This window comes from the organism of the source record quoted next, unplaced genomic scaffold, assembly GCF_019419815.1.
Source record: "Pyrus x bretschneideri cultivar Hongxiangsu unplaced genomic scaffold, Pyrus_bretschneideri_v1 Contig6, whole genome shotgun sequence".
NCBI classification, from domain to species: domain Eukaryota; kingdom Viridiplantae; phylum Streptophyta; class Magnoliopsida; order Rosales; family Rosaceae; genus Pyrus; species Pyrus x bretschneideri.
The window spans coordinates 9615875-9643191 of NW_025999798.1; the positions used below are offsets into that span (position 1 = coordinate 9615875).

The window sequence follows — 27317 nt, forward strand, 5'->3', positions numbered from 1 at the left end:
ACGAAGTGAGAAATGAAACAATATTGAAGTAACGAATCCCCCATGACAATGGGTTAACGGTCTACTTCTAGCCCTCACACTTAACAGACAATCCAACATGCATTTCAAATAACATTTCACAAACATTTCCAACACACAAGTCAGAACACATTTTGTAATAATAGATCGATGGCTAATTATTAAAAATCACATTTAGAAAACCAAGTCATATCCATAAAGATGCTAAATACAAAAACAGGGTAATAACCATATCATATATATTAAAGTCACTCACCTGGAGTCCGCACTACAACTCCCTAGCACAAATATCGAGGTGTCACAAACAATCGTCTCCTAGAACAATATCAAATCACATCTCATGATTTTATCAATAGAACACGTAATCGTAGCTTGTACACGTCATCTAGGACATGCTAGATGAATTCGGGAACCATTGATCAAAAGTCAACTATAGGTCAAAGGTCAACTGTTGGGTCTACAACCCTAGCAATTCAATCTGGAAGATCCACACATCGAATTTTGGATCTGTAACTTCCTACAGTCCTCTTTACTCATAGAACGACATACAAAAATTTTATTACGATCCAACGGTTGCATCTCCGCCAATCGCAAATTCAAGTAGCGGCAACATTTGATTTTACAACTTAGAAATCAAATTCGGGAAGATCCGTATCTCGGATTCCCGATCCGTAAGTTCCTAATGTACTTAAATATTATGTATTATTACGTATCTATGTTTGGTGCGAATCCAACTGTCAGATCGTTAATTCATATAATGACCAAGTGGTAGTCTCTATCAAAACTATAGTCATACGATGAAATTTTGTCAATCGGACGTTACATATGGAATCATGGCATCCAAATTAGTCTAGGAAGGTTAGGTGGGGTTTCAGCCCACGTGTCCCCGCATGTGGCGGCTGACCGCCCCGACTCAGCGGAAAATTCAACTATTTTCAAAAATTACCAAATTTTAGCAAAATGAAGATCTTAATGAGTAAAGCAAATTTTACACATGTGGCCAAGTCCAATTTGGCTGAAAAAGACCTAAATTGGCTCGCACTCATCAGAAACCTTAGAATGAGTGAGCTTCGATTCTCCTTCCTCAGTATTTCGATGCCCCTACAATTGGTTGGGTCTTATTCCTGGGTCCAAGGGGAGTTGAATAAGGGTGGTGGCGGGTGGTGCAACTCACCGAAACAGCAGAATCGTTGTCGAGTACCTCAAGTGCTCTGGTGAAGTTCCTCGCGAATTTGGACCTAAAACCCTTCAATCTTGGGTAGGAATGGTAGAGGGGAGGTCGTGGAAGAGGTTGCAGGTAGTGGATATGTGAATTTCAAGTTGGGCTGGCTGCGGGTACATGGGTCGACGGGAAGGGATGGTCATTTCTCTTTCTTCCTGATTGGTCCTTCTTCCCCTCCCTCACTTTTGATTGGCCCCTTAAACTTGTACCTGATTGGGCCGGTCCTCACCTTTGATTGGTTACCATTCTCACATGGTGGGAGTTTTAATTAATTTAAAATCTATAGTTTAGTAAAACGACTTCAAATGTCCGTAACTCTACCGTTAAAACCCGGATTCACAAACAGCTTTCGTCTATCCGTTTGTGGTTTCGAGATCTATTTGAAAACATTAATTGTGATCTTGAAAGGTCAACGAATTTTAAAGATTAATTACAAAAATTCAAACCCAATAACTATTCGATTAAATTCCTAAAATTTACAGAATTAAAAATTAACAAAAAAAAAATGTAACCCAAAATACGAAATTTAATAACGAAAATATGTAGTCAATAGTGAAATTCCGGGGACGAGATTTCACATGAAGTTTCCTCATAAAATGTCATCAATGAAAGGTTACATCAAAACCATTAATAATCAAAACAACCATTTTTATTCACCATGTAAAAACAAAAGTCAATTCCAAATAATAATTATTGAATCATCAACCAAATAATGTCCTCTAACTTTTAAGCATTAGAAGTGAAGTTGAAGTTCGCACAAGTTGTACGTCTGAACAAAAGTGAGGAGCTGAACCCAAGCCTAGAAGTAGCCAGATCAAACTGCAGAAGATTGTCCTCCAACTAGTTCCCTCCAATCACAATAAAAGTCATCCTCTCACCACCATCCACAAACCCTAAACATAAGACATCATTGCTCACATACACCATTGAATTTGCTCTGAACATTGTCCAATACACATTCTCGCTCTGCAACACGAGATCAATTTGAGGCACTGCAGGCCCAACCCTTGTAACACCAATGTTCTTCGAACTGAAGCATGCTTTGAAAGGCGTTACTGGTTTCACTCTTGGGATGTTAGCAACTTCTTTCACAAATGTATTCACCACGGCGTTGTAGATTGAGATCTCCAAAACTTTGTAAGGATTCACCATGCTAATCTTTGTGCCGCCATACCCTTCATTGTCAATGGCCATCATTGAAGTATTCAAAGCAACAACTTTTTGGTTGATCTTAGTCGACTTCACATTGATGAAGTACTCCACCGAAGGCTCGCCTACGAAATAAGAAGGGGCTGTGATGATAGGGTTGATCATCAATGGAGTGAAAGTGACTTAGACACCTCAATATTGGGAATGAGAGAATAAGGCCCATCCCCTAAGATTACAACGCCGTAAGAACTCGATGAAGAGCTCAAACAAATTGCAAATTTTTGGCTGAAGCTAAAGGCGGAAGTGAATTGTGAGGGATGTTAGTGTTTGAGCTACTTTTGAGCTAAATTTCTCTATCAATTTGTAATCAATTCAACAAGTAATTGAAAATGGATTTGAAGAAGAAATATCAGAGATGAACTTTAGAGAGAAATGGAGTTTGTTGCTCTTTGAACCTACGTTTGATTCGATCCACAAAAGTCGACATACAATGAGGGGTTTATAGCCGTTGCTACCCTTACACACACACTTACATCGTGATTATGATCACATGCACCTCACATTTTTTTCACTTAACTTCTAACAAACTAAACACGTGGCAAAATACACACTATTGAGGTGTTTTAATCTTGTCCGTTCATTACATTATTTGAATACTAACTACTCTAACACTTAGGTATTTCGACCTTCAACTTCTTCTTCCTTTCTTCAGCTGCAATGCACCTAGAATCTAGTTGCCATGCTTATTCACCAACACTCCATTTTAAGCTGGCAGCTGGTTTAACTCCAAGCTTCTCTCTAAGTATGCAGAATTGATCTTTGGGAAATGCCTTAGTGAAAATATCAGCAAGTTGATATTCTAATTTGTAATAGATTAGCTTGATGATGTTTGATTGCAATGCTTCTCAAATGTCATGATACCTTCTTCCAATGTGCTTTGTTCTCTGATGAAACATTGGATTTGTTGTCATAGTAATGGCAGATATATTGTTATAGTAACAAGGAGTAGCTTCAATTTGCTATCCTTTAAAATCTTAAAGCACAAACCTTAACCACACAGCTTGAGTGGTTGCTTCAGTTGCACTCATGTACTCGGCTTCAGCTATTGACAGAGCTACACTATGTTGTTTAACCAAGGCCCAAAAGAAAACCCTACTTCTAAATGAGAAAACATATCCAGATGTGCTTTTCATATTAGTTTCATCATCACTCTAATCACTGTCATAATAGCCTATGAGAATTGATTCTTTGCCCTTCTTATACTCAATCCCATATTCCAATATGCCTTGTATATATCTGAGAACCCTATTTGCTGCTCCCAAATGCTTGTTTGAAGGTCCATGCATGAATTTAGGTAGGCTAGCTGCAAACACAATGTCTGGTCATGTTGTAGTTAAGTACAATAGACTCCCAACCAATTGCCTATATACATTCTCATATGTTATCTCATATTCATCATATTTCTTAAGTTTGTCACTTATCACCAGTGGAGTGCTAATAGGTTTGCAATCTTTCAATCCAAATTTCTGCAGCAAGCTGACTGTATATTTTCTTTGATTAATGAAGATCCCAGATTCAGATTGAAGAATTCCCATGCCAAGGAAGTGATATAACAATCCCAAATATGTCATTTCATATATGTTCATCATGTCAACCTTGAACTCTTCTAGTAACTCATTGCTGCTACTTGTGTAGGGTAATGTCATCTACATAGATAGAGACAATGATGCATTCACTTTCTCCCCTTGACTTCATATACAAGGTTGCTTCACTTGGACTTCTGGTGAATCCACAGTTGTGCAAATGAGTATCAATATCTTTATACCATGCCCTGGGGGCATGTTTTAACCCATATAAGGCATTCTTCAATTTATAGACTTTGTCCTTTGCATCTTGCATGACAAATCCCTCAGGTTGATCAATGTAAACCTCCTCTTACAACACTTCATTAAGAAAAGCTGATTTCAAATCAAGTTTAAATAGCTTCCACTTTTTTTTAGCTGCTTAGGCTATGAAAGTCCTTATGGTATCCAATCTTACAACAGAGCAAATGTTTCATTGAAATCAATACCAGGTTTCTATGTATAACCCTAGGCAACAAGTCTTGACTTCTCCTTCTGAATTGTCCCATACAGATTCAATTTGGTATTGTATATCTACTTCACTCCAACAATAGGTTTGCCTAATGGTCTATCAACTAATTCCCAAGTCTTGTTTTTCTCTATCATCTTAATTTCAGCATCCATTGCTTTCTTCTAAGCTACATCAGTGTCAGCATCAGTGAAATTCTCTGGTTCAATCATGTTTACATTACATCTAGCATAAGTTTCACTCAGTGATCTCTCTTTGACTGGTGTGGCTTTAGCTGTCCTTAACTCACCACTCTCAATTTAAGAATCAGAGAATTCATGTGTTACACACTTACTCCCTTCTAGTTGAATGCCATGTTCAATCTCAGGTAGATTAAGATTTACAAGAAATGATAGCTTATCACAATATTTCGCATTCCAATTCCAAGTACCTTTTTCATCAAATACAACACTCCTTGACATAATGATCTTCTTAGTACTCAAATTGTAGATCGTGTATCCTTTCTCCATTTTCCTATATCCAACAAATATTCATTTCATAGAGGATTCATCAAGTTTCTGTCTTAATTGTCTGGGCATGTGACCATAATAGATATACCCAAACACTTTTAAATGTTGGATGCCTAACTTCCTGCTATTTCAAATGGAGCTTTGTGTTCCACAACCTTGGTTGGACACTTATTGAGGAAGTACACAACTGTGTTAACAGCTTGTCCCCAGAACTCAAAGGGCAAATGCTTGTCATGAAGCATACTCTTAGCCATTTCAACAATGGTTTTGTTATTCCTCTCAGCAACACCATTTTGCTGTGGGGAATAAGCCATTGTCAACTTTCTCAAGTTCCAAATCTTCATAGAATTGATTAAATTCATGAGATTTGTACTTTTCACCTTTGTCACTTCTTAACTTTAAAATTTTGTAGCCACTTTGCAATTTAACCATGGCTTTGAATTTCTTGAACACTTTGAACACTTCTGATTTGTGATTCAGAAGATATGACCAACACATTCTGGTTGTATCATCAACGAAAGTTAAGAAGTATCTGTTTGCTTATCAGACAATAGTTGCAAGCTGTTAAAATTCAAATGCCCCAGCCTTTTTGTGCCATTCCCAAACATCACCCTCAATGCTAGCTTTTAGTGCAGAACCATTTATATCCTTGATGAGTAGTGGGAATCACCTATTACCAGCCATTTGTACTGTAACAACATGACTCTCCAAGCTCCTATCTTCAAAGATTGCAACCTGATCATCTCTAAATGATAAGAAATAGCCACGCTGCATCATTTGTCCCACACTTAGGAGATTTTCATCCAGTCCTGGCACAAACGTTACTTCTTTGATGTGTCTGGTACCCTTATTGGTTTCAATCACCAAAGTTCCTTTTCCACTAGCACGAACAATTTGTCCATTCCCCATTTTGATTCTTGTTGAGATACTTCTGTCCAGATTAATCAACATAAACTCATGTGATTGCTGCATCCACTGTCAATATACCAAACATGCTCACTTTTGACTATTACAGAGCATTACAAGCAAAGAACATAGAGGTTTCCTTCTCCATTTGTTATGCCACTTGAACTTGTTGAACTGGTTTGCTTTTGCAATCTCTGGAAAAATGATTAAATCTGCCACAGTTGTGACACTTAGGTTTTTCCTTAAATCTGCATTCACCATAGTTTATATTCCCACAGATTTTACATGCCTCCTTTGTGTTCTCATTGTTAAACCACAATTTGGCAACATATTGAGGCCTATCATTAGCCTTAAATCAATGTTCTTATCTTTAAATTTGAAAGGTTTCTTCCTTTTGTATCCAGTGGTTTGTGATTCACTTTTGTTTTGGATACTAAAAATGCTAAATGCCTTATCACTCACTTCCTCATCTTCAGTATGTCTTTTCAATCTCTACTTAAATCATTTCAGAGTTGTAACAACTTCATTTGGATCAATCTCATCTAATTTCTTAGTCCCCTCAATGACAGAAACAATGTTATCATATGTAGGAGTTAAACTAATTAGCATTTTCTCAATTAGTCTATTGTTTGGCAAGGTTTCACCAAACATCTTCATCTTATTCATAAGACCAGATAATCTAGCTAGATAATTAAAGAGAGATTCATTATTTCTCATCTTAGCATATTCAAAATCATGGTGAATACCTTGTAATTTCACAATCATGACTTGGTATCACCCTTGAATTCTTGCTTAAGAACATCCTAAGCATCATTTGCAGTTTCTTGGTTTGCAATTCTGGGAAAGATCTCATCACTCACAGCTCCTTGGATTAGTCCCAATGCCTTTGCATCTCTGTAGATGAGATCCTGATCAGTGAGAACTTGCTTCTCATCCGTCTCATTCCCTTCATTCGATAATGTGAAGCCATTTTCAACAAAGCTCCACAGATTATGAGACTTGAAAATTGTTTTCATTCTGATACACCAGAATTCATAACTGACTCTAGTGAATATTGGTGCATGAAGAGTGGTGTTAGATCCAGCCATTTTTATGCTTCTGAGTTCTTCGTTGAAAACCCAAATGAGCACTCACAAATCACTCCTAGATTCAAATTGAACCTGGCTTTGAGGTCATGTTAGTGTTTGAGCTACTTTTGAGCTAAATTTCTTTATCAATTTGTAATCAATTCAACTAGTAATTGAAAATGGATTTGAAGAAAAAATAACAAAGATGAACTTTCAGGAGAAACGAAGTTCGTTGCTCCTTGAATCTATGTTGGATTCGATCCACAAAAGTTGACATATAATTAGGGGTTTATAACTATTGCTACCCTTACACACACACTTGCACTGTGACTATGATCACATGCACCTCACATGTTTTCACTTAACTTCTAACAAACTAGATAGGTAGCAAGATACACACCATTGAGATGTTTTAATCTTGTCTGTTCATTACAATATTTGAATGCCAACTAGTCTAACACTTAGGCATTTTGACCTTCAACTTCTTTTTCCTTTGTTTAGCTGCAATGCACCTGGAATCCAGCTACCAGCCCTATTTTATCCCTACCGAGGCTAGCCATGCCCTTAACGTCACTTGCTAGGTATTTCAACAGAAATGTGGCACCACAAGTGAAAAGTAGGTTGGCGACAGAGACCAGCTTACCTGGATTTGAACCATTAGTGGATTGGAGGGACAATGTCTTCACCAAGTTCACTGCTGGTGGAGGTGCGGGTGACGGTGTTGTTAGGGGGAGAGATGGCATATGTTGTTGTAGCTTGTAGGCTTAGGGGAATAACATATAACATAAGCCTTGGAGTTGGAGAGTGAGCATTGGGCAGAGTTGCAACAAGCAGACTTGTAGGTGGAAAAGATGTAGTCTTTTTTACAGTCTACCCAAATGTACTGACCACTAAGATCGATAATGAGTTTTATGGGGACAAGAGGGGTTCCTTGGCTGAAGGTGGTGAGGTATTGGAGAGTAGAGGAATCTTTTGCTACTGGAAGAACAAGGGGTTTTTGGAATAAAAGATAAGGTTTAGGCAAGTGAGGGGGTACTAATGGTGAGGAAGAGTAGTGAACAAAAGAGAAAGCAATGAAATAGGGAGGAAGCCATTGTTGGATTGCTGACAATTGATAGAGATGGTAGAAGAAGTAGGAAAACATTGCCAGCAATTTATAGGATTTGGAAGTATATGAATATCATTGACCAAAAAACAAGTCTTTTTTATTATTTTTTTCGAACAAACGATAGTCAACACTAAGGTGGGGAGTAGGCTAAGCTTTATAATAAGCTTACCATAATAATGTGGTTTAACTTTGTCTTTGGTGAGAATTAAACTTAAGACCTCTCACTTACAAGTGAAGAAAAATACCACTAGAACGTAATACTAAGTGGAAATAGTATTTTATATTAAACAAAAACTAGAAGGTAGCAGTTTTGCTCACCAACATAAACTATGGGTGCGTGTTTACCATACACAGTCATTTGTCACTTATCTTTTCACTTAACTTTGGTTAATTTTTGCAAAATTGAAAAAAATAACATTTAATGTGAAAGTTAATTAGAGTTAGGTGAAATGACACATGTCAGATAATTAGATGTATGATTAGCATACACAATAGTTATGGTGGTGAACAAAAATGCTCCCAAACTAAAAACCTATAACCAGCATTTGTCAAAAATGGCGACTTAGGATATGCTAGCTAAACCCACGGTAATCTATCAATAGTTAAACTACACAACAACCCTCTTTAATAGCATTCATTTATGTTATTGGTTTCTTTGAAATTATGTTATTGTTCTTCTTAAAAGTTATACTTCACAACCACCCTCTTTAATAGCATTGATTTATTGGCTATAAACCCCTTATTGAAAATGCTGTCAAATAGTGATTTCTTCTTCAAAACTGCCTTAATAGCATTTTTATAACATTTGTGAGTATCATGCAATAAAAAATAAAGGGTGAACTGTCAATTTACTATCTGAATTATCATTTGAGTGAAAATTAGGTTGCTAAACTATATTTTCAGAAAAATTAGTCATTGAATTATAAAAATATGCCAATTACATCCCTAATATTAGATTCAAAGCTACTATATTCAATTTTTCATCAATTTAAATCACGTTGCTTGCATGTAATACACATTGGAGGGTAGATTGGTAATTTTTCACAAAAAACAAATAGTGTATGGAGTTAACTTTGAAGGGTAAATTAGACTTTAGATTCGCAACCCGTATGAAACGTTAATGGCTTATAGGCGATAAAAAGACGGTATTACACTCTAAAGTGTGTCAAGTTACTTAAGTTGATGAAACATTGGATAAAATAGCTTTGAATATAATAGTAGGGATGAAATTAGTAATTTTAATGAATTTAGGGACTTACTTTACTGAAAAAGTAATTCTGGGACAATTTTTACTAAAGTGACAGTTCAAAGACTAAATCGACACTTCACCCAAAAAATAAAACTGAAATAAAAAAGCATGCTAAGTGATAAAAATAATCGATATAAAATTAAAAGGGTAATGCTAGGGAGACTAAATTTGTAGACAGAGTTTTGTAAACTAAATGACATGAAAGTTGATGATTGGATTATTACATAAGTGTTGATTAACGTCTTTGTTCCTTATTTGTGACACATCGTTTAATTTACAATTTTAGTCTACATAGAGTTAGTGGGTTAATGTAACAGTCCGTCTCTAATGTTACGATTTTATTCATTTTAAAGGAGTGAATTGGTGAAAATGCCCCTAGAGGCGAGATTGTTGACTTTTGTTGACCGTCATTTCGCTACGGGTAAGAACTATTATGTTATCGTTCTCAAAGTTCTTGACGGTATAAGCACGTAGGCACAAGCGGAATCGAAATTGGAGTTACAACGAAAATTTACGTTACTATGGAACTTGGGGGTGTTTTATGAAATTTGAATTTTGGATATTTGATTATTTTAATGTTTTCTGGTTGGATATTTTAATATTTTATTATTTTTCAAGCCTTGGGACCCATAATCACACCAAACTCACCTCTCCCTCTTTTATGCATGGCCTTCTCTCCCAACTATCTTGGATGCTCTCTTTCTTCTCCCTCACTTCTCCCTCACCTCTCCTGAGTCTTTCATCTGCAACATCAGCGACAACACCACTGCCACCACACACTATCTTCTCCGACGAGCTTTGCCAAACCACCACCTGAGTTTCTCTCTCTCTTTCTCTCTCTAACTCTCCCCGTTTCTCCCTCAGCTCTCTCGCTTGTATATATCTCTCTCTGCAAGTGCAAAAATACCTGCTAACACCACTCACCATATTTCCCCGACAAGTCTTCACCTCATCAAATCACCACCACTACATTATTTTTAGGCCCTGAAATGAGGATAGAAACACATATGGAACCAAACTTGAGGACTCTCGACCTTTGTACGAACTCAAAGGTTTTCCTAGTGAGATCTTCGTCATTCACGACCTAGGTAAGCTTTGGGGTTCATCTTTTCTTTTCCTTTTTGATGTTTAGTTTGATTTCTAAGTCGGCATGCTTGTTTTGGTGAGCTTGGGTTGCAAAAATGACAATGATAGATTTTCCAGTTTTTTGGCAGAACTTGGGGAGCTTTGCAGACCTTTTCCGTCCGTCTATGATCACGGCTTAACCTTTTGTTGGTATATTCCTATCCATCATGTTCTTAGCTTCAAATCCATATAATATATGCTGAAAATGATTGAGTTTTGAACCCAAAACAGAGCAGGGGAATTTTCATGACCAAATTTCCCAAATCCAGCCTGCTTCGTTGGGTCCAGCCGACCTGCAAGCCCAAACAGGTCAACCCGACCAGAGGAAAAAAAAAGGGCCCAAGCCAAAATCCAGCCCAAACCTTTGGGTTGTTGACCTGGTCCAGCCCATTTCCAAAAATGGATCTGGAATATTCTTTGAATATTATTTAAAATATATTCTTTGTGTTGACTTTTATGAAATTTTCTCAGAAAACCTCCTAGGCTAATTTTGATGCCCCAAGTCCATTTTTGACATCCATTTAGTGAAATTCTGAAGTTTTAACATAGTTGACCAGCTCGACGTCCAGTTGACTTTTTACGGTTGACCATTGATCGTTGACTTTTCGTTGACTTTTTACGAAAATTGTTCGGGACCCTTCTTAAGGTATTTCAACGCCCTGATTCCAAATCTGCACTCTGTTTTTCCAACTTTAATCGCTTTAGTTGAGTTTTAGTAATGGGTCCCAATATTATGCTTAGGTGCAATTACTATCGGAGACTCCGACTTTCCTAGTTCGAACGGCTGCAACCTTGCAAGTATCTGTGAGTGGGTCTTTATTTTTAAATATTACATATTTGCCTAGTTTTTATTTATGTATTTGATAAAGAACTTTCCAGATTACGCTTATATTAGATTAATGTTTATAAAAATTAGAGTATTAACGGAATTTATGAAATTATGCTACGTCTTACGTGATGCACATGTATGCGTATTATTATTGATGCCTTAATTAGATTTATGGTCATGAATATCATTGCATTGATTAGAATTATCAATTTATCGAATCACTATGGCATGTCCATAGTTACGTGATCTGCTCATCGTGTGCTGCGTCGATGTTAGTACTCGTCCGGGGCCAGGGGTAGTTTTTCACGTGTATGTTCACACTGCACTGTACGCTCACTTTGGATCCATTGTAGGTGCCAATCTTGTCCGAGATTGCTATAGGCAATTAAGACTCGTATGTGATGCGTGTAGCGCTAGTCTACACGTGATTATAATATTATAGCGTAAATCATTATTGCACCTAGTCTTGTTCATGTCAGAATACCTCTACATGAACTCGTGTGTCAGCATGTGTCGATGAGCACTCAATATAATATGTTTGCTTATGCAAGATTATGTGATTACGGATGTCATGTGTTTATTTACGAAAGTTTGTGATGTATTGCATCATTGAGATATTGTTGGCTATGGTAAGTATTTTCATACTATACATAGTATGTTATATTTGGAAACTATACTTGTTTTACGGCGAGGGGTTATTATGTTTTTAAAAAGATTTTTACAAAGCTTTATTTTTAGGCCCACTCGCCCTTATTTTTTGTCCCTTTAGGTTTTAGTGGCAGTGTTTGTGTCGACGAGGATTTCTGACAAACGCTGATATCGGAGACTACTTCCAATGGTATAATTCTTATCTTATTTTTACTATACTTTGCATATTTCTGCTCACTAGCGCACTCTTCTATTTAGGCACTTTTAGGTTTAAATTTATTCAAAATTTTCACATCACTACACTGTATGGCTTCATCACATTCCTGATGTCGATCAGCACAACTGATTAGGAGTCCAAGTGGATATCCCGGGTCGAGGTGTGTCAGTTAAATTGTTATATTATTAAGAGGGGAGGATCTGCACCAGGGTGTATATGTATGGTTGTTTTTTGCCATTGGGGTAAAACCATATGTGCATGTGATTCACTTTGGAGTTAGATATATTATCTAGTTAATGAGTTCAATACCTTTTTTTTTTTTTTTTAAAATGATAGTGTATGGAGTCAGTTTTGAAGAGTAACTTAAATTCGCAACCTTTATGCAATGATAAGGGCTTATGGGAGAGAAAATGATGGTATTATCCTTTAAAGATGTGACATGTGCAAGTCATGGGATTTAAATTGACAAAAAATGAATCAAATAGCTCCGAATCTTTTAGTAGGAATGAAATCAACAGTATTGAGTTTAAGGACTTATTGTACCAAAAATAATTTAGGGACTAAATCAAAAGTTTATTCTATTAAATGAGAGATTTTTTCAAATATTGAGTATTTCAAGTGGTACTCTACATGCCATAATACAAGTGGAGGAAATAATATATTTTCTGTGTCCCTATTTTATGACACGTGGAGTACCCGCTTGAATACTGAGCACATATAAAAATTTCTCATATGTAATAAGATGTAACGTTGTCACTTAGTACTATGGTCTAGTGGAATTACTCTTACAAGTAAGTGATCAATCTTAGATTCGATTATCTTCAAATTATGAGGTCTCACTCCTTCACCCTTTTAGTATAAATAATATCGAATGCACTAAAAAAGAAGATGATGTAAACACTTGCTTTCGCTTTTGCATTGTGTGTCAGGCTTGCACAAAAAAGTTCATTTGGTTTGTCAAAATCTAGTATAAGGTGCATATGGTCTAATATCTTAGTAAATAGAGTGTTAGATTTCCAACCATGCGTTCCGAGTTTGAAACTCCTCTTGTCATAAATTATTGTAATAGTTTTGAATCCTTCCCATTTCATTAATAATAAGAGATTTTAAAAAAAGCACGGCTTGTAGGTACACAAAGTAGTATAACTGTACAAGACCACTGCGTGTAGATGTTACGAAAATTGAGCATTTATTTACATGTTACAATGTGTCTTTAAACGCAGAATCCAATCTCAGCACAGAACAACTTTGTTGAGTAAATCCTAGCCTAGAAGCTCCTACATCAAAATGCAAAAGGGTATCCTCCAACTGATAACCCCCTATTACCATCGAAGTCTTCAAGTTCAAGCTGATAAACCAACTATTCAAGATATCTCTCCACGTCCGAAATGCATGGTAAACGTCTCTCCAAGTCAGCCACACAAGTTGGATACTCTTCAACCTCTTCAACAGATAGCAAGGAATCACACTTCTTCCTTATCTAAAACTCATGTGTAACTTAGTTTTGAATTTCAAATGTAATCAGATGATATGTAACCAACCTCATCTTGTAATCTCTATATAATGAAGTCCATACCTCACTCATAATTAATTGAGTTGAGTTTATACAATCTATGTTTACAATCCTAGCTTAAATTCTTTCATGGTATCTCTGAGCTAAAAGTCTAACGACATATTATTTTTTTTCTCTTCTCACATGGCTTCTCCCATTCCCCTCCCAAATGTCTCCAACTTTCTCACGATCAAACTTGATCGTACCAACTACCCCCTCTGGCACGCCCAAATGCTACCTCTCCTCCGCAGTCGTAATCTTGTTTCCTTTGTCGACGGAACCAGTCCGTGTCCTCCAGCATACTTGAAAGATGATAATGGCAACATCACTGACAAAGTCAATCCCGACTTCGATACTTGGATCCAACAGGATGCCACTGTTATGTCCTGGATCAACTCTTCTGTTCACCCTACCGTACTTGCTGCTTTAATTGGGAAAACTAGCTCCCATTCTGCATGGACAACCCTACGTGATCGATATGCTTCTCAGTCAACCGGTCGCCTTCTCCAACTCCGCAGTGAGTTGATGAATACTCACAGAGGTGATTCTTCCATCTCTGAATTCTTGGATAAAGTTAATTGTCTCGCAGATACTCTCTCTCTCTCTGGTGCTCCTGTTTCAGACTCCGATGTTGTTGCCATCATTCTCAACAACGTAGGCCCTGCCTATGAAAGCACCGTTGCCTCCGCCCAAGCTCGTGATGAGGCCATTACCTACAGTGCTTTGGAAGCACTTCTCCTTGGCGCTGAAAGACGACAGAAAATGCATACTGCATTTGGTACTGACCACGGCCTCACTGCCCTTGTAGCAGGCCGCAATGGCAACCGTGCACCTGCATCTTTTCGGGGACGAGGCTCCTCTACTGGGTTTCGCGGTCGTAGTCATTTTCCTAGTGGTCGTGGCTCTTCAAATCGCCACTGCAACTCTCCTCACTTTCACCAAGGATCTCCCTCTAATCAAGGATCCCACTCTCACCACGGGTCCAACCCTCACCCAGGCTCCCACTCTCGCCAAAATGATGGGATTCTCGGCCCAGCTCCTTCCCACAGTCCTTTCACTACTGGACGCATTCAATGTCAAATATGCAGTCGTCATGGCCATTCTGCGATCGACTGCTTCAACCGCCTAAACATGTCTTATGAGGGACGCGTTCCTGCACCTCGCTTGCAAGCGTTTGCTGCTACGGCACCTTCTGCCTCTGCCACAACACCTGCCATACAGGAGTGGTTGTTTGACTCAGGGGCTAATGCTCACATCACAAATAATTCTGCCAGTCTTTCGAATACTCATCCTTATAATGGCATGGACCAAGTCAATGGAGTTGGTGGAACAGGTTTGCCAATTTCACACATAGGGACCACTTGCATTCGTACACCTCACTCCACCTTTAGCTTACCTAATACACTACTTTGTCCACATGCATCCACCAATATTATTTCAATTCATCGCTTTACCAAAGAAAATAATTGCTCTCTAACCCTATATCCTAATTCGTATTCTGTTCAGGATCTTCACACGGGGAGGATGCTTTTACAAGGCCCGAGTAGAAATGGATTCTACCCCTTCTCTGGTGTTTCATCAACAAATAAAGGCGTGTCTGCATTTTTAGGTACTAGAGTGTCCAATTCAATTTGGCACTCTAGGTTAGGTCATCCATCTTCTCATATTTTACAAAGTTTGGTTTCTAGGAATAAATTGCCCATTAAAGGCGTTGTCACTAGTGAGTTCTGTCACTCATGTCCCATGGGTAAGAGTCACAAGTTACCTTTTCAATTGTCAACTTCTAGGTCTTTGTCTCCATTAGAATTGGTTCATTCCGATGTATGGACTTCACCTTCATTTTCTATAAATGGTTTTAAATATTATGTAGTATTCATTGATGATTATTCCCGCTACTCTTGGCTATATCCATTAAAATTAAAATCCGATGTTTTTTCTACTTTTGTGTCATTCAAGAAACTGGTTGAAAACTTGTTTAATACTAAACTAAAATCACTCCAAACCGATGGAGGAGGAGAGTACGTCAACAATACTTTTAAAACTTTTTTAACTCAACATGGAGTTTTCCATCGCTTTACATGTCCACATCATCCCGAACAAAATGGCATTTCTGAACGAAAACATCGTCATATAGTTGAAACTGGCCTCACCCTACTTGCTCATTCATCCTTACCTACTTCATTTTGGGATGATGCTTTTCATACAGCAACTTATTTGATCAATCGTTTACCAACTAGAGTTCTCCATGATGAGTCTCCTTTTCAAAAGTTGTTTCACAAACCTCCTAACTATGATTTTCTTAAAGTTTTTGGGTGTGCATGTTTTCCCTATATTCGTCCCTATAATACTAATAAGTTACAATTTCGTTCCAAACGTTGCATTTTCTTAGGATATTCATTAAATCAACATGGTTATAGGTGTTTAGATATGTCCACCGGTCGCATATTTTTGTCACGTCATGTCTTATTTGATGAAACAGTTTTCCCCTACAAAGAATCCATTTCTACAAAGCCTTCCTCCTCCCCGTCATCTACAATACTGACCATTGATTCCCATCCTTTAATAAATCCCCCTAGGACTCCTAGCTCCACTACTTTCCCACCAAATCCGCATCCCACCTTACTTTCCACTCAACCTAACCCTTTTTCTCCTACTTTTCCCAAAAACCCGCACCATCCCACCTTACTTTCCACTCAACCTACCCCTATTCCACCTAATTTCCCACTACATCCGAACCCCACCATTCCTTCCACTCCATCATCAACACCACCACATATTACCTCTTCACCTATATTAAATAATCCTATTCCATCCCCATCACCCCTCTCACCTGTACACTCTATACCTGCCCTTTCCCCACCTCTATCCTCTACGAATGCAGTAGGTGTTGCTCCTGTCTCATCTTCCTCTCCACGCCACAGTCAACCTGTTCACTCCATGGTCACCCGTTCAAAGGATGGCATTCAAAAACCCAATCCCAAATATGCGCTTATTTCTGATGTGACTAATGACCTTGTTGAGCCTACTTGTTTTACACAGGCAAATAAGTTCCCTGAATGGCGTATGGCAATGGCAGAAGAGTTCAATGCTCTGCAACAAACAGGAACGTGGTCCCTGGTTCCTTTTCATTCCACAATGAATGTTCTCCCAAATAAATGGGTGTACCGTATTAAACGTAAATCTGACGGCTCCATTGAAAGGTTTAAAGCACGTCTTGTTGCCAATGGTTTTCGTCAACAGGAAGGACTCGATTACAGCGAGACGTTTAGTCCTGTCGTCACTCATGCAACCATCAGACTTATTCTCTCCGTGGCTCTTCATTTTAACTGGCAAATACGCCAGCTTGATGTCAAAAATGCATTCCTCCATGGTTCCTTAACTGAGGAAGTCTACATGCGCCAACCTTCTGGCTTTGTCGATCCACAGTTTCCAGCACATGTATGTCGTCTTCGACGGTCCTTATACGGCTTAAAACAGGCTCCACGTGCTTGGTTTCAGTGTTTCTCTCAACATTTGGAAGAGCTCGGGTTTCATGCATCAATGGCAGATTCTTCACTGTTCATTTACTTCAATGGAACTACTGTTATTTATTTACTCATATACGTTGATGACATCCTTGTTACAGGTAATAATCCATCTCACATCTCCACCTTGATTCATCAATTGGGAAACAAATTTTCAATGAAGGACCTTGGGGCCTTGCATTATTTTTTGGGAATGGAAATTACGAGAACACCGACGGCCATGTATTTAACCCAGTCAAAATATATCCTGGACCTCCTCAAACGAACTAACATGGCTGACGCCAAACCATTGTCTACTCCAGCCCTCCCTGGCCGCAAGCTTAGTTTGTATGAGGGTGAGCCCTTGGATGATGGTACAAATTTTCGCAGTGTTGTTGGGGCTCTCCAATATCTCTTATTCACACGGCCTGACATTGCTTTCGCTGTAAATCAAGTCTGTCAATATATGCATTCACCCACAACTACACATTGGGCTGCAGTCAAGCGCATTCTTCGCTATTTGAAAGCCACTCATAATCACGGTATCGTTTACAAACCCAGTTCGTTGTCCCTCACAGCCTTTGCCGATGCCGACTATGCTGGTGACCCCGATGATCGTCGCTCCACTGGTGGCCATTGCATTTTTCTAGGGGATAACTTGATCTCTTGGAGTTCTAAAAAACAAAGAGGTGTGTCTCGCTCAAGTACAGAGGCTGAGTATCGCCAAATGGCCTATACCTCTGCCACCTTGTCTTGGTTCCGCCACATATTCCGCGATCTTCATCTCCCTCTAAATCCACCACAATTGTGGTGTGACAATATCAGTGCCTTGGCAGTAGCTTCCAATCCAGTCTATCAGGCTCGTATGCGTCATGTGGAAGTTGATTATCATTATGTTAGAGAAAAAGTAATTCGCAAAGAACTAGTTGTGGGATATGTTTCTTCCGTTGACCAACTCGCGGATCTCTTAACCAAGGGTTTGTCCACAGCTCGTTTTAGTTATCTCATCTCCAAGCTTCCTGTTTGTCAACGTCCACTCAGCTTGCGGGGGCGTGATAAACCAACTATTCAAGATATCTCTCCACGTCCGAAATGCATGGTAAACGTCTCTCCAAGTCAGCCACACAAGTTGGATACTCTTCAACCTCTTCAACAGATAGCAAGGAATCACACTTCTTCCTTATCTAAAACTCATGTGTAACTTAGTTTTGAATTTCAAATGTAATCAGATGATATGTAACCAACCTCATCTTGTAATCTCTATATAATGAAGTCCATACCTCACTCATAATTAATTGAGTTGAGTTTATACAATCTATGTTTACAATCCTAGCTTAAATTCTTTCACAAGCCTCCATCCAAAAACCCCAGACACATAACTTCATCGCTCACTTGAACCATCGAGTTTCTGCCGTGAATTCTCCACTTTACCATCTCACTCTGCAGCACCAGATCGATAGCGGGCACTTTTGGACCTACAAACGTGCCATCATTTTCTCGTGAACTAAAACATTGCCCAAATGGTGCCACAGGGGAAACCCTAGTTATGTTCATAGACGTTGCTGCCTGCTCATAAGCTTTAGTAAATGTAGCATAAATTGAGCTCTCCATGGTAGTGTAGGGAACAATTGTGCTTAGCTTAATCTTCCCTTCTTCAATGCCCAGAGACAATTTCTTCCCACTAATTTTAATGGACTTCAAATTGATGACGTACTCATGTGGTGTCTCAACTTGGTTAACAAGGGGTGTGTATATCATTGAGTCCGGAATTTTCGTGCGAAAATTCGAACTGCGGTGGCCGTTTTCACGTAATACAACGCCGTTGGATGAAGAAAGGCAGATGATGAACTGGAGTTTGGAGCTGAGTTGGGCAGAAATTTGTGAGGTCATTGACATTTGAGTCCTTCCGAGGCCTAACATTCCCTTGGCACCACTTGCTAGGCCGTTTAACAACAGCAAGGGTGCACAAGAAAATTGGAAGTTGTAGTCAACGGTGGTGATTGATTTTGATCCTGTCTTTGAACCATCTGTGACTTGATTAATGGCCATGATGTCTTCCACTAGATCCCCTTGGATTGCCATTTGGGTGATCCTATTCTCCGTGAAAATATGACACTTCTTGTTGCTTCCCTGATATTGATGGGTTTTTGGCTTTGCTGCAAGGCACTGGATTGAGCGCTTGTTAACCAGACGGCTGGAAGACGAAGGTGCACAGTTGAACCAGGGAAATGGACCGCCCAGATCAACTGCAAGCTTGGATAGTAAAAGTGGAGTGCCAACGTGAATTTCGGTCACGTACTGGAGGGTGGACACATCTTTTTTCACATGAAAAATGAGACCATCTGTTGGGTTGAAGGGTTTGGCTTGATATATGCTGAAATTGTACAGAAGTGACGAGAAAAGAAGAAGAAAATGCAGAGAAGAAGCCATGAAAGAAAATCAGAGAGAGATAGATATTTTGGGAAATCTGGCAAAGGAAGAAGGTGATGATAAAATAAATAAAGGGTGGAAAAAGTTGGTGCTTTTGCGGTTTGCCGCGGCTATTGACCAGAAAAGATACAAAGTAATGGAAGTGGATAAGGGATTGGGATATTCTGAATTTGTGCTGAGTAGACCACATGTAGTGAGAGTTGGTCAGTGTTTATCTTCTTGGGTGTGATTCGATGCGACCAACTTTTTTATGTAGTGGATAAATGTATATTGGATCAGCTTCTGGGAAGGAACTCATCGGAAAGGATCCTCTTCGGATTTCTACCTTCTAATTCTTTAAGTTCGGGGATTTGGATCGTTGAAATTTGATCAAACGGCTACAAACAGGGGCTCACTTTAAAAGTTATAATAACTTTAACTGTTGGATCAAATTTCAACGGTGTGGATCCCGAATTTGGTGGATTAGGAGAAAGGGATCTGGAAAGGATCCATTTCCGAACTCATCTACCATCTTTACTCACTCAACCTTTATTTATTAGAGAAGGAATTCTTATTATCTATTTATACTATATACTTGAAGATCATTTAATCATCTATATAAATAAAAAAATTAACTATTCTAATTATCATTATTGCGTAGTAAAATGATATTACGTCAATACAAACAGAGGAAAGTTCCTCCCTCTTGACGAGGGAAGTATTGTCCTCAAGACAATGCATACAACAAACTTATTTATTGATGTGTACTCTCCAATGCAAGCCAAACTTTAATTATTAATCAAGTTGATCAGGCATTTAGCGGAAATAGAAAACAAGTTGGACTAACAAGTGCAATGAGCAAATGCAAATAACAATCAAACAACAAGCTAGATTGAAAGCGGATATGGATTTTATTACGTAGATAATAACGTGTACAAAACTAAATTACATAACACAAGGACTTAGCAAGGTAAAACTCCAACACATGGGAAAGCATCCTCGGGCACACAACTAGTGAAACCAATCCAATATGAAAAGTGTACCTTTATGAGACTCACCCAATGGACTTATGCAACCTAGCCTAGCACACAAAGACACCTTCCAAAACTCTCAGGATTTACATAGTCGCTACGTTGTCTTTCACCATGATGAAAATCTCACTGCAGGACTCTTCTCCCCATAATCTTTCACACACAATCTCAAACACGGAACAAATTTTCGAGGAACATGATATGCACATGAACTCAATTAAAAATTATTGTTTAACACACACACAAAGTTTTTTCTCTTTAAAACATGTGTGAGTTCTCTCAATATTTCAGATCTCTGCTCTTTGTGTATCTGTGCGTATGTTCTAATGCAACACAATGCTATGGAGATTAAAATTTTAAACCAAATGATGTGGATGTTGATGATTGGATTATGAATAAGTGTTGATTAATTTATTTCCTATTAATGGCACATTATTTGTTTAACAATTTGATATCCCTAGCATCATTCATATATATTTTAATTGTAAACCCTAACACCAACACTTCAAATTTCATGGGCTTTATTTCCAAAGCCTTTGACCATTCACTTCATAATACTAGGCTTGACAATTCCTAACACGATCCGATAACCCGACATGACACGACACAAAATTAACAGGTATTCGGGTCGACACGATACCGAATCGGGTCGTTATCAGGTAACCCGATAAGCACCTGTTAAGATAACGGGTTGGTTCGGGTATACACTTGGGTAACACGATACATGATAAGCAAAATATTAATTTAATAATTTTATAACCCTAAAAAAATACTATAATAATTATATATATTAATTTAACAATTTTAAACCCCTAAAAACTATAATAATTATATATATATATATATATTAAATTTAATTTAAAAAATTGGTGACCATTGGATTTAATCTCAGCTGTCCATTGTGCATTAGGTTGAAGGCTAATATATTTTTATATGGCTTATTACTATTGTTTTATATATTTATTTTCATAATTATTTTGGTAAACTTCTCATAATTTGAATGGTTTTTAATGTTTGGTTTTTCTATACTTAGTTTATACCGAAGAGAGTTCTGACGTGAAAAACCTTACTGAAAACATCATCAACATAACTCTTGAAGGCAATAGATCAAGCCAAAATTTCAATACAATTTGCTCATGATGATTCGATGAAAATTGAGGATTTTGTAAAAGGAATAACATGCAAGCTTTGAGTTCCATTGGCAAGGTTTAGGGCTGATTTGGTATTGCTGTGCTTTGAAAAAAAAAAAACTGCTTCTGCTGTGCTGTGAGAATAAGTCATTTTTGTTGCTTCACGTTTTCAGCTTTTTTTCACCCAAAACTGTGAAAATAAATTGTTTTTAAGTGTTTACCAAATACCAAACCAGTACTTAAACTTTTGAGAAATGCTTCACAACCTTGAAAACAAAAACTCCTTCATTTTGCATATCCTTGCACATTTAATATTTTGTAATATATTAGTAGTGTATGGATATTATTTTATTAAGCTCTTATTTTCGAGTGTAGATGTAGTACTTAAACGACAAATGTGTTTTAATGTTTTGAAGTAATATTTATGCGGTAATGTGTGGTATGTGCAAATTTAAGAAAAAAAATATATTTTTCTTAATGGATCATAACGGGTCAGGTCACTTTACCTATTAAGGACCCGTTAAGATAATGGGCATGACCCGACACGACCCGTTAAGATAACAGGTGTTACACGAAAACGACAGACACGATCCGTTTGCCATGCCTACTTAATACCCACGCCTAAATTGTAGCCACAAACGAAAAGTTAATTATATTGATTAGCTTTAAAGGAAAAGGATCCGGTGTGATTGTGACTATTCATCGTGAGGTCAGTTTTCGTTAGGTACTATTTATATTTAATTTTAAATTTTAAAATAATTTCTAACCGCATAATGTACGATGAACGGTCACGATCACGGAATTCCTAGAAAAATGACCCTCAAACCCAATTAGTTTCTATAGGATTGAAATGACACTTCCATCTTGCACGCAAAATAATACCTTTTCCTCAAAAATATTTTTATGTTCCACCTAAGAATGCACGTAGGTTTTTAAGTCTCATTTATTGTCTTAAACTTAAGATTGTGACTTAGTTACTGTAAAACAACGAACATCAGTTAGGCTTGATGTTTGATACTGTAAACATGAAATACAAAATATATTTTTTGTATTGATTAATGATTTTGGGGTTACAATCTCTTTGTAATTTGATCCTCTGATTCGATCTCTGTAAGGTGTTGATTTGTGGATGTGTGATTGATCCAAGGGCCGTCGAGGCTTGATCTTGGATGAACAGTTTGAAGTTTCTTCAATGGCCGTTGGGGCTTGATCTTGAAGGTTGAGGGAAGTTTCTTCAAGGGGCCTTCAGGGCTTGATCTTTGAAGGTTGATGAACGGGTCTTCAAGGGGGCTTATGGGTTTGATCTTGAATAATGGTTGTGCGGATTTCTTCAAAGGGATTTTGGGCTTGATCTTGAAGGTTGATGGATGAGCGGATCTTCAAGGGTTTTTGGGCTTAATCTTGAAGAACGATTGGATGTGTGGATTTGTTGAGGTTGTTGATCCAAAGGGCCGTTGGGGCTTGATCTTAGGATGAACGGATGATGAACGATGAACACTTTCTTCAAGGGTCGTCGAGGCTTGATCTTGAGTTGGTGGAAGTTCTTCAAGGGGGCTTTTGAGCTTGATCTTGAGTAATGGTTGTGTGGATTTCTTCAAGGGCTTTTGGGCTTAATCTTGAAGAACGATTGGACGTGTGGATTTGTTGAGGTTGTTGATCCAAATGGCCGTTGGAGCTTAATCTTAGGATGAACGGATGATGAATGATGAACACTTTCTTCAAGGGTCGTCGGGGCTTGATCTTGAGTTGGTGAAAGTTTTTCAAGGACCGTTGGGGCTTGATCTTGAAGGAGGATTTGATGAAGAACGAAGAGTGCTTTCTTGATCATTCGGGATTTTCTTGAGAGCTTTAGAGTTTCAAGGCTTCAAGCTTTTGGTGTGATATAAATTCCTCTCCCTTTTTCTCTTGATGGAGAAGCCTATTTATAGGCTTTGAGAGTGAATCACCACCATCCATTTTTTTGGTGAAGTGAGTGGATGTTGTAGGTGAAATAAATGGAGTTGGTAGGTGAAGTAAGTGTGTGAGGTTGGTGAAGTAAGTGGAAGTTGTTGGTGAAATGAGTGTGTGATGTAGGTGAAATAAGTGTGTGAGGTCGATGAAGTAAATGGAAGTTGTAGGTGAAATGAGTGTGTGATGTAGGTGAAATGAATAAATGTAGTAATTTTAATGTGTTGATTAACATTTATTCACTGAAATTTCGGTGTCTACAAATACCTTCAGTAAAACCAATCCTAACATATAAAACTCAACTTACACACTAAATTTAAGCTAGAAAAATGCCAATTACAATACGAGTAAACTGTCGATTTACCCCCTGAATTTTCACCTAATTTTCGATTTCCCCCCTGAACTTTTCTATTGGAAAATTAAGGATTCAAACTAATTTTTTTAGCCAATTTGCCTCCTACCATTAGTTTTTCATATATTTCATCCATATTTCTGTTAAGTGAGAGCATGTGCACAACATGTGAGGGTAGTTAAGTCATTTCATTCTTAAAAATGATTAAAAAACTGAATATAAATAAAAAAACAAAACTTTCCCTCTATTTTTTCTCGCTAATTCCTATCCTCAATTTTATTTTTCCCTCTCATTCCTATGCATGAGAAATGACATAGGATGTTATTGTCTTCATAAGTAGCTAAGTTAATCTTTTTCGTGAAGCATGTACTAGCATTTTTATTTTCTCTAACAAATTAATAATTTGACAAATGCTCATGGTGTTATTGTCTCCAAAGCAGTGCATTAATATAAGAAACATGTTCATAATACTCATAAAAAATGCTCAAGATAATTACATACCTTTCATAATGTCATAAAAATCTCAATACAATTCCACAAAATGATCCTTAAGAAGTTGTAAAACATAAGAGATTTTACCATGCATAAGGTATATAACCCATAGAATCTCGATTACAAAATATGGGCATTCCACTTAACCAAACACAAGCAAAATAAGGTTTAAGTTATCAAAACAAGAGCACAAACATTCTGCTTGAAACGCACATGACACGTGGAGATCAACTACACTTTCCATGGCATTCCACGTTTGGTTGGAATCTTGTACCTAAACCTATTTTCATTTATGATGGTTGAGTAAGGTTGAAGGTGTTATGTTTTCCAACTTCTTAAGGATCATTTTGTGGAATTGTATTGGGATTATTATGATATTATGAAAAGTATGTAATTATCTTGAGCATTTTTTTTATGAGTATGATGAACATGTTTCTTATATTAATGCATTGCTTTGGAGACAATAAAACCATAAACATTTGTCAAATTATTAATTTGTTAGAGAAAATAAAAATGGTAGTACATGCTTCAAGAAAAAGACTAACTTGGCTACTTATGAAGACAATAACACCATATGTCATTTCTCATGCATAGAAATAAGAGGGAAAAATAAAATTGAGGATAAGAATTAGCGGGAAAAAATAGAGGAAAAATTTTGTTTATTTATTTATTTTCAGTTTTTAATCATTTTTAAGAATGAAATAACTTAACCACCCTCACATGTTGTGCACATGCTCTCACTTAACAAAAATATATATGGAATATATGAAAAACTAATGGTAGGGGGCAAATCGGCTAAAAAAATTAGTTTGAGTCCTTAATTTTCCAATAGCAAAGTTCAGAGGGGAAATCAAAAGTTAAGTGAAAGTTCAGGGGATAAATTAATAGTTTACTCATTCCAATAAATATGCACTAACATAATTAATCTTCTCTTCATTGCTATTTTAGAACTTTGAATGTTCATCAACCATTTACGTTTCGGAGCACACTCCAAGCCTTTTAATATAGAGCTTATTTGAATGTACTTTTAAAATGACTGAAAGCATGGTGCTTCCTGTAGAAAGCAATTTAAGTACTTTTCCAGAATTTACTTTCATGTTTACTAAAAATTGGTTTTAAAAACATTTTCACCAAAAACACTTTTGGTCATTTTAAAAGCATATCCAAATGAGCTTATAATTAATTTGGCCATTTAATACTATGGTCCAGTGATATTCATTTTTAATTGTAAGTAAAATATCTTAGATTTGATTCTCGCCAAAACAAAGTTGAATCACATTATTATGGACGGGGTGGGGGAGGGAGGTGCTGGAGGAGTGGTTCAGGGGGTTGGTGGTTTGTTCAGGGCGGCGGTGGTGAGGAGGTTTCAAGGGACTGCTTCGGTCAAACATGTGGAGCTTCTTGCCATCTTGGTTGGGTTGCAGTTGGAGAAATCCATTGGGGTCACGCATATAGCGATGGAGTAGGACTATGGAAGCGGTGGCAGGTTGCAAGGATAGTATTGGGGATCTCTCGAGTCTTGAATTTATAGCTAAGGATATTCAGGATTTGATTTCTCAGTTTCAAGGGTGTACGATTTCGTATATCCTTCGTAATTGTAATAGAGTAGCTTATTGTTTAACTAAGTCCAGTTTAAATAGTGATGACTCAAAAGTATAGTTCCAGGAACCCTATAATTTTTTTGGGTTGTACTCATCCATGATTTAGCCCCTTGACGGTTTTTTTCAATAAAGATAGCGTATTACCTTAAAAAAAAATTTGTAAGACATAGTCTAATCTCTTAGGCCCTTAATATAAATACTATCATTTATTAAAAATATAATTAATTTGACTTAAAAGACGTAACAGGTTCCAACATGATCTTTTTCGGATTCATTTAGTGAGGATTTCAGGAATTTATGAATTATGTTTGTTTATTGTATATCGTGCGTTTAGTTTTTCTTAGGTACTATTTGTATTTAATTTTAAATAAAAATATTTAAAATAATTTTTTTACTGCATAATGTACGACGATTTACAGATTTTTGGAATCCTCATCCGGATTAACGTGGGTTCATATCATCTCCCATTTTGCCACGTTGACTTAGAAGAGCTAACGTGGGTTCATTGCATCTCCCAATTTACCACGTGCGTGCCCAGTCAAAGTCTTCTAGTTTTAGCCACCACCATGCCACCCATATATTCATTTAAAATGACCTGCCCACACCTCTACAAACTTGTTATAGGACTGGTTTGGTATTGCTATGCTATGCTTTAAAAAAAAGTTATTTCTGCTGTGCTGTGAGAATAAGCAGATGTGAAATAAAGTAACAGAGTGTTTGGTAAACTTTTTTGTAAAAGTGCTTTTGAAAAAAAAAAAAAAAAAAAACCAATATTATAGTGTTTGGTAAACTTTTATGTAAAACAAATGTGAAAAAAAACCGATTTTTCAAAGCTGGGTATTGCAGCTTCTTGTTTTTGGCTTTTTTTTTCACCTAAAACTGTGAAAAAAAAAAACTGAAGCTGAATGTTTACCAAACACAAAAACAGCTCCCAATTTTTTTTTATACCAATTTTTTTCAGAATCACCTCAGTACCAAACCAGGTCATATAGTCGCTAGCTTGTCTTGTATTTTGGTGGAGTAAATAGTACAATTATTGTCATTTGTATATCGCATTTGTATTACTTCTACTTACAATACAACCTACTAATACAATAAATCTCACTTCTATTAACAGGTGATACAACTATAGCATACAAAATATACTAAGAATAATACATTT

At 37.3% G+C, this 27317-nt stretch overlaps 2 protein-coding genes across 3 annotated transcripts; both read right to left on the bottom strand.

Annotated features, from left to right (window-relative positions):
* Positions 1-1966: 1966 nt before the first annotated feature.
* LOC103934160 (probable aspartic proteinase GIP2) lies at positions 1967-8056 on the bottom strand. Its single transcript, XM_048571669.1, is given in 6 exon segments — positions 1967-2571; positions 2574-2721; positions 7490-7637; positions 7639-7691; positions 7693-7953; positions 7955-8056. Coding segments are annotated over 6 exon segments (1317 nt in total).
* A 5252-nt stretch (positions 8057-13308) lies between these two features.
* LOC125471580 (probable aspartic proteinase GIP2) lies at positions 13309-19734 on the bottom strand. Of its 2 annotated transcripts, none has more exons than XM_048572176.1 (2): positions 18546-19734; positions 13309-13487 (listed from the first exon to the last, which is right to left on the bottom strand). In XM_048572176.1, exons 1-2 carry the CDS (start codon positions 19621-19623, stop codon positions 13339-13341), a joined length of 1227 nt encoding a protein of 408 aa, XP_048428133.1. In that variant the 5' UTR covers positions 19624-19734; the 3' UTR covers positions 13309-13338. The 2 variants fall into 2 exon arrangements, with proteins under 2 accessions (XP_048428133.1, XP_048428132.1); XM_048572175.1 differs by having other exon boundaries at positions 13309-13482; positions 18541-19734.
* Positions 19735-27317: the final 7583 nt, after the last annotated feature.

Excerpts from the sequence above, each read along its gene's own strand:
- LOC125471580 (XM_048572176.1), bottom strand. The coding sequence starts at position 19,623 with ATGGCTTCTTCTCTGCATTTTCTTCTTCTTTTCTCGTCACTTCTGTAC. Across the intron at positions 13,488-18,545 it reads TCTGGGGTTTTTGGATGGAG|GCTTGAACTTGAAGACTTCG; the intron begins GCTTGTGAAAGA and ends GTTGGTTTATCA.